This window comes from Ciconia boyciana, chromosome 6 (genome assembly GCF_034638445.1).
Source record: "Ciconia boyciana chromosome 6, ASM3463844v1, whole genome shotgun sequence".
In the NCBI taxonomy this organism is placed as follows: Eukaryota; Metazoa; Chordata; class Aves; order Ciconiiformes; family Ciconiidae; genus Ciconia; species Ciconia boyciana.
The window spans coordinates 21,678,186-21,694,837 of NC_132939.1; the positions used below are offsets into that span (position 1 = coordinate 21,678,186).

Here is a 16,652-nt window from a genome sequence, read left to right on the forward strand (position 1 = left end):
GTGTGCTGGGTGAAAAACTGGCTGGGTGGCCAGGCCCAAAGAGTTGTGGTGAATGGAGTTAAATCCAGTTGGTGGCCGGTCACAAGCACTGTTCTCCAGAGCTCAGTATGGGGGCCAGTTCTGTTTAATATCTTTATCAGTGATCTGGATGAGGGGATCAAGTGCACCCTCAGTAAGTTTGCAGACGACACCAACTTGGGTGGGAGCGTTGATCTGATTGAGGGTAGAAAGACTCTTCAGAGGGATCTGGACAGGCTGGATCGATGAGCTGAGGCCAACTGTATGAGATTCAATAAGGCTAAGCACTGGGTCCTGCGCTTGGGTCACAACAACCCCATGCAGTGCTACAGGCTTGGGAAGGAGTGCCTGGAAAGCTGCCTGGCGCAAAAGGACCTGGGGGTGCTGGTTGACAGCCGGCTGAACATGAGCCGGCAGTGTGTCCAATAGCATCCTGGCTTGTATCAGAAATAGTGTGGCCAGCAGGACTAAGGAAGTGATGGTCCCCCTGTACTCAGCACTGGTGAGGCCGCACCTCAAATACTGTGTTCAGTTTTGGACCCCACACTACAAGAAAGACATTGAGGTGCTGGAGCGCGTCCAGAGAAGGGCAACAAAGCAGTGAAGTGTCTAGAGAACAAGTCCTATGAGGAGTGGCTGAGGGAACTGGGGTTGTTTAGTCTGGAGAAGTGGAGGCTCAGGGGAGACCCTATCTCTCTCTACAACTACCTGAAAGGAGGTTGTAGTGAGGTGGGTGTTGGTCTCTTTTCCCAAGTAACAAGTGATAGGATGGGAGGAAACAGCCTCAAGTTATGCCAGGGGAGGTTTAGATTGGATATTAGGAAAAATTTCTTCACCAAAAGGTTGGTCAAGCATTGGAACAGGCTGCCCAGGGAAGTGGTTGAATCGCCATCCCTGCAGGTATTTAAAAGATGTGTAGATGTGGCATTTAGGGACGTGGTTTAGTGGTGGACTTGGCAGTGCTACATTAACAGTTGGACTCGATGATCTTAAAGGTCTTTCCCAACCTAAATGATTCTATGATTCCATGATAATACAGGAAAACCTGTGACTGTGTATTGCCCACTGTCAACAGGTGTTACTTAAATTCCACATGGGGAACATAGTTATTTTATAATATGAAAAGGAAATACTTTCTGGGTGAGGGTGTGCACATTTACCCTCCAGAAGTACACAAAGAAACATTTTCAACTTAACAGAAAAAGTCTCCAATGATGAATTACCTTAGTTTTCATTGTGAATATAATTGTCTCTCTGGGGTTTTGTCCTAAATATTCTTTGTCTTCTGTGTGGGTGTATTTTTGACCGTGTGAGTTGCATTTTCTTATGCATTCTATTTTGACTTGTTTCAGCCCCTGCCAGCTTCCTGTTGTTTAGCCAGAAATCTGCAATCAGCCGGATGATACCAGATGATCAGCAAAGTCCAGATATCATCCTGCCTATGCATGGTCTAAGGAATGTCAAGGCTATTGATTATGATCCCTTAGATAAATTGATCTACTGGGTGGATGGACGTCAGAATATTATAAAAAGAGCCAAAGATGATGGCACTCAGGCAAGCTTACGTGGTGTATATAGTTTTGTGTCGGTCTTTTTGTGTGCTTTGTGTACTTTATGCTTGACTTCCCCCTTCTGTCCCCTGCACCAAGGAATCATCGGTTTAAACTTTACTCTTGCCAGCACTTACTCATGTATATTCTATTTATATGTGAAAATTACTGAAGGCTTTTAGGATTATGATTTTAATTTATACACAAAGAAGTGTAATAGAATGTAATACATAACATGTATCTGAAACTATAAGCCTTGAATTGCAATCTTTAGTTACGGATGGGCACTGAAGTAAGGCAGACTCACTATTTATACTCAGGACAGATAAATTGTATTCTAAAATCAATATTGTGCGTGACAATTGTGTGATAATATTGTCATCATTGTAAAGCTCTCTCAAAATGAAAACTCTCAGCTATTCAAGCTGTAGTTAAACCCTGAGTGAATGTAGAGTTGATTGCTGTGCCAGATAGGGATAGGCTTATCCACATACTTAATCGTTTTACTGAGCTGGGGACATGATTCTTGCACTAGTTATTCACAAAACAGTGGAAGCATACTGTTCTTCCAGGCAGTCTTTTGTGTTAGCGTAGCTTAACTCCCAGGTCAAGATAACAGATTCTTTAAAAACTATGGTTTGAGTAAGAATATGAAACGAAATGGAGAATGGGCAAGTTAGTATTTTCCTAGTTCTTGGGCAGTCGTATCTAAACAATATGACATGATACCAATGGAAATGGACTGGTCTCTTCATGCATCTAGGGACTGAGAAGTTTTACGGTTTCCTTTAAAGGAAGAGATGACAATTTTATTTTTTGGCCATTTCTTTTATGATTGGGAGGATGTATGTTGGGATGAGCAGCTGGTTGTGGGTGAATTTTGAAGAAGTTTTGCTCTTGCTTTTTGGGATTATGCTAGGTGCTAATTGTTGTAGTCTAGCTTCTCTTTGGTACTTGCTAGGTGCAAATTGCAATGGAGATTCATTTGCTCTGTGTTTTCCTCTACCTTGGTCACACAGCTTTGAAGATGCAGATCCCCTGCAAATTTTGACTTTCCAATTTTCACTAACTATATTTACATAATTTTGCTAAATCATGGTGTTTGCAGATGATACATATGAATTTCATAGCTGGTAAAGTTACCTTTGATTTCAGGAAAAGAATGATTTCTTTTTATTTCTAGGCACACTGTCAAGACAAAACACGGATAAAGCTTTATATAAAAAGAAAAAAGCCTGTATATCACTATGCAGAACTTGGTGGCTTAAAAGCAAATTGTGGAAATATAACTTTCACAAGTAATGCTGTGTTGGGTAATTCATTTGACTTAAGCTGAGCATGGAATGGTGTCTTCAGCTTTCTTGACCCATATGAACTTTTTCTGGTACTGTTTTTGCTTTTGGATTGGGAGCACCGCATTAGGACACTTAAGGAAGCCATCGCTTTCCCCTCACCATTATCATGTCACCAGAAGCAGTCACCTTTGAAGGCTACTTTGATGTTGGGAGCCCTGCCAGCAGTATTACTATACCAACAGCACTGGGATTGGCTGTACACTAGTGGAGTCTGTGTAACATTAAACAGACAACAGAAAGATTATTTTCCTTTAGGGATTTTTTATATGCTCTAGTGCTGTTCATAGAAATGAAGTATTGAAGTCTATGTTAGTATTCAACATAGAGTTAAAAAGTGTAGTAAATAGTATATTAGTTAGATTGGGAGGGGTTGAGGAAGGAACTTGGAACTTGGCAGGAACATTATTTCCAGGAACTTGGCAATAATGTCACGTTTTGTAAGGTCCATCATAAAGACAGAAGGTAATGTTGTTAGTATGGGTGTGAGGCAGAGCTGTAGCCATTTGATATGTACTACACTACAAATAATAGAGTAAGGAGACTTCGGCAACAGATAGAGATTTGTTCAGCTGACTCTATAACAGTGCAGGTCTGGACAGAAGGCTGCCTTGTTTCTTGCATTGTTTCATTCAAGATTGTTCCATGCATAACCATTCACTATTGTTATCTTATGTCTCCTGCTATTAATTGTACTTACAGGAGGCCCCACAACTGCTTTCTGGGGAGTTTTGCATAATCTTACAGATTTTGTCCAGATGTTTTTCCTCTAATCCACAGTTTGAATCAAATCCTTTTTTGTTAAGCTTTATCACATTTCTTGTATTTGTGGTTTCCTTGTGGGTGGTTTTAGGTGTTTCTGGACAGTCAGATAGGTAAACCATGCTTTCTGTGCAATCAATGTTCTTCAATCGATAACTAGAACAATTACTGGAAATTGTTCCCCATATGTTGTCTTGCAGCCTTTCACTGTCATGACTACTCCAAACCAAAGCCAGAACCCAGAGAAGCAGCCACATGACCTCAGCATTGATATATACAGCCATACCTTGTACTGGACCTGTGAGGCCACAAATTCAGTTAATGTCCACAGGCTGAACGGCGAGTCAATTGGGATGGTGCTGCGAGGGGATCACGACAAGCCCAGAGCCATTGTAGTGAACGCAGAGCGAGGGTGAGATTCCTTTCTGTACCTTGTACAGAGCATTCTTGGGATGTATGTCAGCTCTATGTATGAATCTTGTGTTACATCTGTATATTTTAAAAAGGAGAAATTTTGCATATTTAATTGTTCAGGACGTAGGTGACTGCTTGTCCAATTCTGGCTTTTAAAGGTATCCATCTTTCTCTTCCTGTTCTCTCCTTTACTGCCTTCTCTGGTGTGCCGACTTAGACGTTCACACAGCCATGTGGTTGGTTATAGTGAGGAACTAACCCAGGTAGGGAAAGCAAAGCAAAACCACCTTATCCTGTTTGCTGCGTGAGTGCACAGCCCTGCCACCTAACAGGAAAAGCAGGAGAGTTTACACTGTGTTTACATCAGCTGGGGATCTGGCTCATAAATGTTTCATAAAACAAATCAAATAACATAAAACAAATGTTTCCAGGAAGAAAAAGGGATCTTTCATATGATACAACTATTCCTGCTGATGTAATAGTATAAAGTTAAACAAACAAACCAACCCCTTATGTTCTATACATTTTTAAGTTAGTTCTGCCTTGATGTGTATCTCAAAAACTTCTGAAATTAATTAAAACAGGTAGGATGCGCTAGAGTGATACCCTACAGGAAGAAAATATGTTGTTTTGCTGCAAAGCAGTTTTGGTTAGATTCAGCAGAGCCCATCTCCACTTCAAGTGGTTAGTAGTTTCATTCTTAGAGGTCAAAGATGGTCCTTTACTGTTCTCTTAAGTGGGTTAGATGCTTAAATCCCAATTTACTGCTAAATGGCTTACCATGTGCTTGGCAGATGTTGAATGACAATATTTCGTAACTGTGTGGATACAGTAGTACCCAGAGACTCTCTGGAGCATTTATAGGATTGGTATTTTACACAATACTGAGTGTACTCTCCACGGTTCAAAAGCTGGTGTGGGGAGAGAGGGATTAGAGGAAAGATTCTAATCTTATTGGGACTAAGTCACTTGGACATAGTTTGTATTTATAAAAGCTTATCTGCTTTCTCCATTAAAATGGGAGTTTGGGTTTGTTGATCTCTAAAACTCGACTTTTCTAGTCAGGTTTTCAAATTATTTAAAGATAAATCTGTTTTTAAATTAAAGGAGGAAAAGATGGGGGAGAGACTATGCTGAACACTGTGACTACCTGGGAGAGCTGAATGAGTGATCTGTGTACTGAACTATTTCTGCCTTAGTTCCAGAAATCCTTCCCTCCACCTCTCCCTTGGCTGCACGTTCTGACTGCTGCCTCTCCTCCTTGTGCCATCACAAAAGGCTATGCAGCAATGTAGCCCCATGTATTAGGGAGTTTGCCTGTGTTATTCACCACTGAAAAAATGGTGGACTTTTCCCTGAGGGAGTTCTCAGTTCATTCTGTGGGTGCACAAGCCCTTTTTTCCCTGTACAGGGGGAGGGCAGAGTCTGCTGCTGTTCGCAGCTGAACTGGCTTAGGAGATATAAAGAATTCACGGAACTAAGACATCAGGAACATGCCATCCTCAGTTGTTCTTTCTTCTGTGATCTTTGCTCCTCTCAAGTTTGGTAGGAACTTCCTCTTGCTGAGGAGGAAGGCAACCCAGAAGGAGGGGAGGTGACAGTTAATATTTTTTGTCAGAAAGAGCTGCTGGGCTTTGATTCACAGATGGGGACAGCTTTACCCAAGGATGGTTGCAGAAAGTCTGTGCTAGTCTCTTACAACCCCCACCTCCACTGCAGGAACAGTGCTGCCAGCGCAGCAGTGCTGAGTGCTGAGGCATTTTATGGCCTGGTGTGTTAAGGACAAATGCTATTAATTTCAGGCTATCTCAATATGCCAGTTGGCAAATGTTTGGGGCTCTGCAGCTGACAGATCTGGATCTTTGAGGCTGGGAGCAACAGCCACCGCAGTCATCCCTGTGTAAACCATTCCCACTTAAAATGTAGAACCTGTGTGCAAAGGTGAGTTGCCTCCTTTCTGAAGCTCTCAGTTAAGCAGCTGGTGTCTTTGTTCTCAGGTACATGTACTTCACCAACATGCAAGAGCGAGCTCCCAAGATTGAGCGTGCAGCCCTTGATGGCACAGAGAGAGAAGTGCTTTTTACCACTGGGTTGATCCGACCAGTAGCACTGGTGATTGACAACAAACTTGGAAAGCTTTTCTGGGTGGATGCAGATCTGAAGCGCATCGAAAGCTGCGACTTGTCAGGTATGTGGTATGCAGTTCAACTTTTGGAGTTGAGTGTGTATATGTATAGGACACATTGATGCTTTTTGATGCTGACCCCCTAACTTCTGTCTCCACTGTTGCCAGTTCTATGTAGGAAGTCACAGATAACAATTGCTGGTGGGCTCCCATCTTTGATCTGATTGCAATAAACATGTCTGTAATGAGTGCTACCCTCCAAGAGAGCCATTTGACTTTTGATATATCCTGAAAGCAGCTCTTGCAAGATCAGATTTAAATAGGTGTTGCCAGTCATGGAACCCCTAAATCACGTCCCCTGTGCCTTTTTTTTTTCCTTATGGTTTGAAAAGTTTGCATAACTCTTCAATTTTTCTTTCTCTGGAGTTTACTGCTTAGTAAATCAAGGTAGCTTGAAAAACAAACAGAAGGAAGGGGAATGGCTTTCTTCTAAGATGGATGATAAGGCAGCTCATCTGGAATACCAGTGTTGCAAAACAGTAGAGAGATGTCAACTCATTGCAGTTTTCCTATATTAGTATAATAAAGCATTACTCCACGTCCATAGCAATAGCACCACATGGATCTTAGAAAGTGCTGTTCACTTGATAGTGCTGAAGAAGTGGAGAAATGGGCTTGCTCATCTGGTGAGCAGTATAGCACAGAGGATCCAATGGCCCTACTTTCTGACTCATGATTCATTCTCTCATCATCATCCATGTATCAAGAAATTAAACTCCTAAAGAAAGTGCAGAGAGAAGTGAACTAGTGTGAGGGAGTAGAAGCTGGGCTGTTCTAGTGATTGGCATCTGCCATAGAAGGCTGATTCTCCAATTTTTGGTGGCTCTTCTCTTCTTGCCATGTAGTCACATCTTTCCCTTGTGTTGTAGTGAGGCCATGAACTAAAACAGGAGAAAATTGTTCACTTTTTTACAAGGACAGTTTACTTTTGAGCACCTGAAGCTGACTCAAGGTCAGGCTTGGGTCTCTTCTGCCAGAGAGGGGATAAAAACATGAAGCTGGAGCTGGGAATGTAAAGCAGCCCATGTCTTTCATCAGTTATCAAGCTGGTTGGGGGGTACTGTCAAACTGCCTGTGTAGCCACAAAATGTCCAATCCAGGATAGGTGTCAGAGTACCTACAAAAATTTGTAGGAGAAAAGATGATAGGAGGGAGACAAGACTTGACCTGTGAAACAACCCATATTTGAGAAGAAAAGGTTGACACAGTGGGAGATGTAACACAAAATGCATTGGAGATACTGAGAGGGTTTTTATAGCGATGAAAGGAGAAGTGCTGTAGGAGGAAATACAAAAGTAAAAAGACAAGACAGAAAAGCAGCATATCATGCAGGTATTGTGGCTGAAGTGATATCCACAAACGCAAGAGAGAGAGAAGAGGCACCAAAGAAGATTATGTGGAAATCGTATGGTTTGGGAGAGGGTGAATGTACCAGGGAGAAGTTAATGAATTGAGAAGGGAGGACAGGATCAATAACTAGTGCTGCTACTGATAAAAAGGTGGTCCCCATGTAATAGGAAGCCATATTATTTAATGAAGCTGTAGCATACAGTGGACCTAGCTATGCCTAGGTCTCCTACTTGTATGTACATAAGCATCCTTTTTTCCCCTTTGATTTAGCACATGTGCAAGGTTGAGTCACAGCTAGCAGCTGGGGGTGCGCAGGGGGCAGGTGCTTCTTGCTTGTCATGTTACAGGTTGGAAGATGGACTGTGTCCTTGCATAGTACAGCATTAAAATGCAGAGGAGTCTGTTTATTATTGTTTTAGATCTAAGTCTTGAATGAATAAGACCTGAAAATAGGACTTAGGTAAACTGATATATGAAAAAATCAGCAGCTACACCATCACATACTGGTAGTTGTATCCTGTGATTGCATCTTCCTTTGTACACATTCTTCCTTTTCGTGACATTAAAACGCCATGTAAGCATATGTTTGCATACTGGATATATATTTTAATCCAATTATTTGCATCTTTGTACAGGGAAAACTAAACTTCATTAAGGTTAATATTGGTTAATATTGGTTAATATTGAACCAAAGCTTTTAGTGCATATTTATTTGATGGGGTCACAGCTTAAGAATTAAACCCTACAGGTAAGATAAAAGCAGGGGAAAGCTACAGGATTAAAAGAAAACAATGTTTATTAACTAGAGGATATGTATAATGCAGCCAGAAAACTATGGTTGTATTTGATCCAGCTGAGCTCACTGTAATTTGATTCACTGAGCTGTTGATTTTTTAAGAGTTAACAGCATATTTTTATTTTAAAATATTTTGCAGTCTTGTATCACAACTTCAGAAGAAATTTGACAGCCAAAGTTATGTATGCTTGAATTAGTTCCTCTAAAAATTCTTTTCTGAGCAAAACACTTTAAAATGGGCACATATTAGCAAAAGGATCTTAGCATGAACTGAGGCTGCTGAATAAATTGGACCGAAATTGGACCGAAATTGTGTATAGCATCCTTCATGACAATTAGGCTGGTCTAGACAACCTTATTCCCTCATAGGCTTGAGGAGATGACTTGGTTATGGAGGTTTCTGAAGCTTGCACTACACCCTGATTAGCAGCATCCTGCTAAATCGTGGAATAACCTCAGATGTCCAGTGCTTAACTTTCAGAGAGGGATGAAGGAACTATAAACTTGTCTAACAGTTTTGTTTATGAGGTTCTTGAATTTTTGGAGTTGTTGATGCTTTTCAGACATTCATAAACCATTTGCAAATAACGTGTCTGCCACACCAGTCAATTAAAAAGTAGTGTTTTATATTAATGTTGAAGTGACTAGAAAAGCTATAAAATTGCTGTGGTGAAAACATGCTTTGTTTTCAATTAAACTTTAAATAGAGGAATTGTGTGTCCTTCTAGCTTAATGTTCTTTACATTTAACTGTTGATTTCCATCTTGAAAAGACTACACATCTGTTTCATTCTGAGAATCAAAGTATTTAATTACTATGGAAATTCAACACTTCTGTACTTGTAACATGTTTTCTCTTCTTTTTTCTAACCATATCTGTTGAAAATATCCTTTTATTTATTCAGATCAAGTTTTTAATTTTGATTATTCTTCTAAACAACAATTTAATGGGGTCATCCAGTGCTATAGGTGCCCTTTGCCTCTCCTTTTAAAATTATTCATTAATAATTTGGACTGTCATTTACTCAAGATCAAATCCAACATAATTATAGTATAGATTAATCACCCTATCCAGTGCTATGTCCAGCAGCTTCCCAAATCACCAATGTTCAGCTTTTTGCAGATGAGGGAGAAAAAAGATGATGCTTGATGTACACCCCCAAAACCCATTAAATGTAGCCTGTTTTAGGCCTGGATTTGGGAAGCTGTTCAAACAGGCTATGATTCTAGCAGGACTGCTAGCTTGCAAGTGTCACCTGACACCTCATGTATTCCTGATTTCAGAATGCCTTCAGGAAACCAGCTTGCCTTTTATTTCTAAATGGATGATCAATTTAGCACTTAAAAAATCATGAAGGCGTCTTTATATCAAGTTGAAATGAGGCTTTCCTAATCTTGTGGTATCTTGAATGCAGCTGAAAATTGTGCTTTTGGGTCACAATGTGAGGCTTAGTCTGGCAAAAGGGCAGTCGTCTTTGAAAATCCAACGTCACTGAAGTTCAATGGAGCTAAGGGTGCTCAGCAGGTTGCAGGGCAAATGAACAAAGTGCCCTGTGCTTTGTTCACTGAGAACCTTCTTCTGTCAAAATGTTTCCTAGTATTTCTAAATTTTAAAACCTGTTTAGGAGAAGGCAAAGAACATCTCAGGAACTGTACTGCTAGAGAGTAGTACTAAGGGTCAGGTTTAGTGCCCATTTAGTGAAATTAGTGCAGGTGCATCTATTCTGTTCTTTTACTCTTTACATGAGTAAAATCTGTTGGTACCTTGGAAGTGTGTACAATAATAGACGCATCAGATTATAACCAGGACTGTACTGTCACATACAGTTCATGCATGTTTCTTCTGAAAATGTAATGAAACAAACCTCATTGGTTTGGAAACAAAAGAAATTCAGGGCTAAAGAACTAAAACCCCAATTGCAAGTCCAAGAATTTCTGATCTCTCACATCTAAATTTGATTTGAATGTGTGCTGTTTGTCACGACAGTCAAGCAAGAGTCATTGCAGGTGGTAATTTTATGTGCAAAACTAATAGACTCTGTAATTGAAATAAATGTGACATTCTTATGCTTAATTATGCATTCCTATGCATAATTTATGCAGCAAATTACTTGAATCTAGTACTCATAGCATTTTTATTATGTATCCAGATTCTATAATCGAATTTTGTGTAGATATTCAAAAGCTTTATTTTTTAAATGTAAGCAGACATAAGGTCTTTATTCCAAAATGAAATATGAGAGCAGAAGCAGCACCAAGTTAAGATTTTGGTTTGATTCCTCATTTTTAAAATCAAATATATCTAGTATACATAGGCACACACAGCCTCAAAATGGTTTCTGTGAATTAATAGAATAATTCGGAATCTCTTGTTCACCCTAGACAAGCATAATAAAAGCAACAATTAAATACCACTAAGTGTAGGGCAGCACAGAGTAGAAGACTGCAAGCAACTAAAGTTAAAAGCAGTCATAAATGCATTTTTACTTAACCTGATTTTTACACATTGGCTGAGAGCAGATTTTTACACATTTCTGTAGAGCAGAAAACCTGAGCATTTGATAGTGTTCCTGTTTAAGAACATACTGAGTTACTTGGAGTTTGGGTTTTCCAGTTGGTTACTGAAGAAAAAAGAGAAAGTGAAGAAAGAAGTGTGGCTGTTAGAATATGAGCTTTTCTTTTGTGATCGTATCTCTGTGTTTGTGATATAGCATATGACAGGATTTATGTACTCGCACCTTGCTTTGCATGATGAATGTGTTTTATTTGAGTAACGGCAGTGAAGCTAACTGGTTGTATTTCACTCTTGCTTGTAGATTCCAACAAAGTGTACTGCTCGGTGTGTGAATGTATTGTAAAAATTTTGGCCCAAGAGCTGAGGCTGTATCAGTGACACAGGCTTTTAGGGAATGCACACAGTTACATGTAACAGAGCATGTCAACATGAGGCTGATGTTGCATACATCATACTGAGGCTGATGTTGCATACTGACCAGCCAGTGTATGCAAGGATGAGCTGTGTTTCATATTGTATCTGTTTGCCCTCATGACATGGCAACTGGTTGCATTTACCTGAGATGAGGCTGAACAAGCAGAACTTTGGTCTGCATAGAGAAATGAAGCCAATGACCTTATAGCTAACTATTTTCAGGGTTGGGTCAGGTTGGGTTTGGTTTGGGCTGGGGCTTTTTTTAAGAAATGAGTTAAAAGTCGACTGGTGTAAAACTAGTCTTTGTTTTGTTAATCTCAGGTGCTAACCGCGTGACCCTGGAGGACTCCAACATCCTTCAGCCAATGGGACTCACTGTGCTGGGGAATCACTTGTATTGGATTGATCGTCAGCAGCAGATGATTGAGAGAGTGGAGAAGATGAACGGGTACAAAAGGACTAGAATTCAAGGCCGAATTGCTCACCTAACAGGCATTCATGCTGTGGAAGAGCTTGATATGGAGGAATTCTGTGAGTTTATTTCAATATCTGATGTCTCTCACTCTTGGTCGCTGTCTCTCGAAGTCCTCATCCAGCTGAATGTTGTAATAACATTGCCCAGTGGGCTTCAGGTAAGCCATGGAGTGCTTTCAACTTGGCCAGCTGGGATCGTAGAAGAGGAGGAGAAACAAGTTCCTCGTTCTTGTCCAGAGGAGTATTTCTGCACAGCTAGAATATGTGATTTCATGGCACTTAGTTACCTGCTTTGTACAAGCTCACATGATATTGAATTCACTCTAAAAGCTGCTTATTATTATGGTTGTTAAGTTTTTAAAGTACGACCAAGTAATAAGACTTGGAAAAACCTTTAAAAAGAAAGAAAAGGATTGTACTTGCCTTTTCTCCAGGGGTTTCAGACCCCTGTGTAAAGCATGACTGGTTTGACTCAGCACAATCAATGATGTAAAAGCCTCCAGTGAGGGAGGGAGAATGGGCAGGAAGCTCCTACAATGAATTATTGTGGATGTGGAATTTCTCTCCCGTCAGAGGTGGAGCCATTTTAGGTGCTCCCTTCTGAAAGGGGTCACGCATGCAGCACCTTCTTTTTCTGGACTGGTGGTCCAAGTTCCTGTGGTCTGAGGGAGAGTGCAGAAACCTCCTACAGTAGTCACTCCTCGAAGTGATAACCTACAGCTCCTCCTGCTTAACAGGAATATAAAACAGAATATAAAAGCACAGACAAGACGTGGGAAACAGAGGGCTAATGACAGTGGCCTCTTCAAAGTTGGTTGCCTGTGATGTGTTGTCTTATATGGGGAGGGTACATTTGTGTATAATGCCTTAATTTTCAGAAGAAATCATTCCACTTCACAACCCTCTGTGCCACGTACATTAGTTTCTGTGATAGCTGAAAGTATTTTCAAACTTGTCTATGTGGGTAAGCTGTTACAAATAAGGTAGCGTAAGTATTTAAACTGTAGTAGATTCTATGTGCTAATCCTCATACAGATGTTCTTTTTTCTTTCACAATACCCAGTTTTTCTTCTTCTATGCCATTTCTCATATTTTTAGTTATCTCAAAGGTAATACTTTGATCGAATCATGCAAAAATAATTTTTTCTTTAATTCTCAGCACTTTTTTACAAAAAGATTACTTTATATCCCATGTGTTTATTATTTTTTTTCTTTAATGGCAGAAATGCTCTTTCTTCTAAGTCACACTAAGTTCACCTTTTGCAGCTGAAAACTGTCTTACATAGATGACTTCTGTTACAACAGGGGAGTAAAAATACGTATGCACATGTGTGCATGCCCACACAAGTATATATTGTGCAACCCATGCCTCAAACAGTAGTGTCTTCAACACACTATTAAGTTAATGAATTTGTTACAGGTGAAAGCAGTTGCTGAGAAGCCCGAACAGATGGAAAACAACTTTGGCACAGAAATTATGATGTCTATACCATTTCTTCCCTGTGGAAATTCTTGTTCCTTACTAGTAGTAAAGAATGCATTGTTCAGCAGCATCACAGATAACACAGGCTATAGTCCCACAGGTCACTCCAGCAGATGCTCAGCTGTCAGCTCGAATAAGCAGGCAGGAAACTGGGTCTCTTCTGACTGTTGGGCTGGGGTCCTCAGACAGTGGCCTCACTTCTCTGTGCCTGTTTCTTATCCACCTAACGGTCATCTAGAATGATTCTGTTAGGAGCTCTCAGGTACTCCGTGCTTTTGGGTAAGGGATTTGGGAACACAACCATGTAGCTTCCTATCTTTATAAAAAAAAAAAAAATCAACTGTGCATGCTTATACTGCAGTTTTGTGAGTAACAGGGAAGTGGAGGGGCTAGATATTAATAGCTCTTTAAGATTAAAGGAGAATTCCTGAGGGTTTGGGGGGATGGCATTCTGCAGTGACGTATGTTAATTCTTGATGCCTGGCTACCCAAGAAATGCAGGTGGGATGTCTAAGTACACTGTAAATGTGATCTTCTCAAGTCTGCCTTCTCATTCCTCTTCACCTGAGCTCCCAAATTCTATTTAGAAGTCCTTTAAAGGTCTCCATAGCACTGTGACTAGGAGAAATGTAGTCCTCATGAAGCAGTAAATCAGCTTTTGAGCACTGAACTGAAAAATCCTGCATTTATCTTCCTATTAATTTGTAGTGAAATCTCGGTTACTCAAACAGAAGTGGTTCGGGAGTGGTTTTGTGAGTTTGCCCTAGCTAAGAGTAGTTATGATTTCTTTTATGCCGTCTAATATTCTTTTCTGTGTGTTTCTCCAGCTGTGCATCCATGCTCCCGTAACAATGGTGGGTGTTCGCACATCTGCATTGCCAAAGGGGATGGGACTCCAAGATGTTCATGCCCCGAGCACCTTGTGCTTTTACAGAATCTCTTAACATGTGGAGGTGAGTTATGTTTAACAGTACTGCTAAGCAGTTTACATGAAAAAAGTTGGGGGTTGAGGTTGCATTCCAATCCAAAATGTGGATTTACACAGTGTTTTCCTACACATGGTGTGTTGCATCATGTGTTAAATTGACCTTTAATTCTTCTACCAGCTGTTTTCTGCTTCAGTTTTTTAACATATGTGACTTTTCATTGTAAGCAGAATATTCTTGTTTGACCTTAAAATATTTGCATCTTCTGCTGAGATTTTTATAATTGTATGATGTGACAGGTTTGTGCTTTAAACAAATGCTTATAGGATGATGTTGCATCAACCCTTGATGACCTAGCAGCAGAAATTTTGCATGTGATTCCCACGGTGTGATATTCCAGTCTTTCACATGAATTTGGCCTCATAACATGAAACACTGTACTGTCTGGTTATGAAATGTAGGCCAAAAGCTCCATTGCAATCCTTTTTAATTACGGTAACTCTCCTCTTTCCACATGGTCGACTTTTCCTTTAGACTTCCCTTTCACAATTCCAGGATTTTTGAAAATTGTTACATTGGACTTGCAGAGGTGATTAAAAACAAAACAAAAAAACCCATTGTTTCTTTTTGGGAGGCATCATATCTTAAATCGTTCAGCTCTTTTAGTCCTCTTGACTTCTTTTTATGTATTCATTTTGCTGTGGATTTCATTTTCTGGCTGAACTCTGACCTCCCATGGGACAGTCATTTCCATTATAAACTGTTTTCTTTCCCATGACCACAACATGCTATGTGGTTTTAGAGTAGTGGTGGTTACATCTGCGGGGGGGGGGAGGGGAGCGGTGGAAATCAATGTACTTATATTTCTTGCTGTACTGTTGTTGCACAACATGGCCAACGAGAGATTCTTACGTCCCACTCCTTTGTTATCTTCAGCTATAAATCTAAAAATTAAGGGGCCTCCATTTCAGACCCCATAAGTGGTCTGGTTTTTTTGTTCTAATCCTTCACTAAACCTGCAACAACTTTTTAACCTACCTTGTCTGCCATAGTAGCAGCCAATAGCCAGTATTTCAAAATAGATTAATAGCTATTTTGGCTGGAGAACGTTTGTCCATGTACCCTTATGAATGCGCTTGACCAGTTTTTAAATGCAAGCTTGTGCCTGCCAAATGCAACTATAACGCAACATTAAATGTAGCTCTAAATGCAGAAATAGTAATCTGTTGAATTATCTAAACGGCACACTCATATCAAAATTTAATTCAAGAATTATCTTAATGTGTGTATCTGGCATCTTTATCTTAACCTACAGCAATCAGGTCACTGGCTACATTTGTAATTCTCAATTCTACATCAAATAATCGTAAATCAGAAACTTAAAAATCATAAAATTTTCAAAAATCAAATGCATTTGGATTTTTATTTGCATTTTGTTTTTCAAGCTCTTGATTATACTTGAGTCTCGTTCTTGAACATTTCTCCCTAATGAAGGAAGGACAGCAGCACTTTAAAAATGGTTTGCATGTACTTGCATAGCTCTAGGATCTGTAACACCACCCTCAGGAGAAAAATACTCATACAAAAGTCTTGTCATTTGTTACAACTGAGAAGCTTTCCTTATGCTGGGTTCTTTGTGAAGTCCATTCGTGAGCCTGAATGTTAATAAAAGTTCATTGGGTTTCAAGAGGAGTGTTACCTTCCAGTGTCAGAGCACACCTCCAGCTTGCTCAATATTGTTGTCATAGACAGGGTATGATGTGGCACTCTCTTAATCCAGGTGGTAAAGCATTTTCTTAGAGCGTTAGCTGGCAACAGCAACTGTGGGGACTAGTGACTGCCTCTGTTAACTGGTGTAATTACGTCACAGGAATTTGACCCAGCAACTTTTGAAATCAGTGGAGATGTATCTGTTTTCTGCAGCGGTGTTTTGAGATGGCCCCCTCATTTTGAACATAACTAACTGCTACTGATAACAACTGAAGGGACTTATATATTGACTGTTTCTTTCATTGATACCAATGGTGAAAAAGTGTGTGCTAATTTGGTGTATGTAAGAATTAGGAGCATTTTTTGCAATAGATTCTTGATCTGGATTGTCTTTGTCTTTTGACGTTCTTATTACAGCATAATTGTTGCGTCGCTACATGAGGTTGTAGCTGCTGCTTAATGCTATCAGTGCGTGATTGCAACTTGAGCAACAGCATGGATGTGGAATGGGTTGATGCCAGGATCTTGGGGTCCATGAAAAGTCAAAGTCGAAGGAAGTCCCAGCTTTCTTAGGTCCAACATAAAAATGGCTGTGCACAAGGTCCAGTGTTCTGTCTCTGACCGTAGTGAAAGAATGTAAGATCAGGGCAGGCCTACAGTGCTCCTCAGACTACTCTCTGAACCTCCACTGACCTGCAGCCCAG

General features: G+C 40.2%; 1 protein-coding gene across 2 annotated transcripts in view; it reads left to right on the forward strand.

The window, feature by feature from the left end:
- The window catches only part of LRP5 (LDL receptor related protein 5), a 166,550-nt gene that overhangs the window by 129,509 nt on the left and 20,389 nt on the right, over positions 1-16,652 (forward strand). For both annotated transcript variants that reach the window (XM_072864750.1, XM_072864751.1), the window contains exons 13-17: positions 1,371-1,573; positions 3,883-4,094; positions 6,094-6,284; positions 11,677-11,886; positions 14,140-14,265. In XM_072864750.1, coding sequence (XP_072720851.1) covers positions 1,371-1,573; positions 3,883-4,094; positions 6,094-6,284; positions 11,677-11,886; positions 14,140-14,265 — 942 coding nt within the window. The remainder of the gene's footprint in view (positions 1-1,370; positions 1,574-3,882; positions 4,095-6,093; positions 6,285-11,676; positions 11,887-14,139; positions 14,266-16,652) is intronic.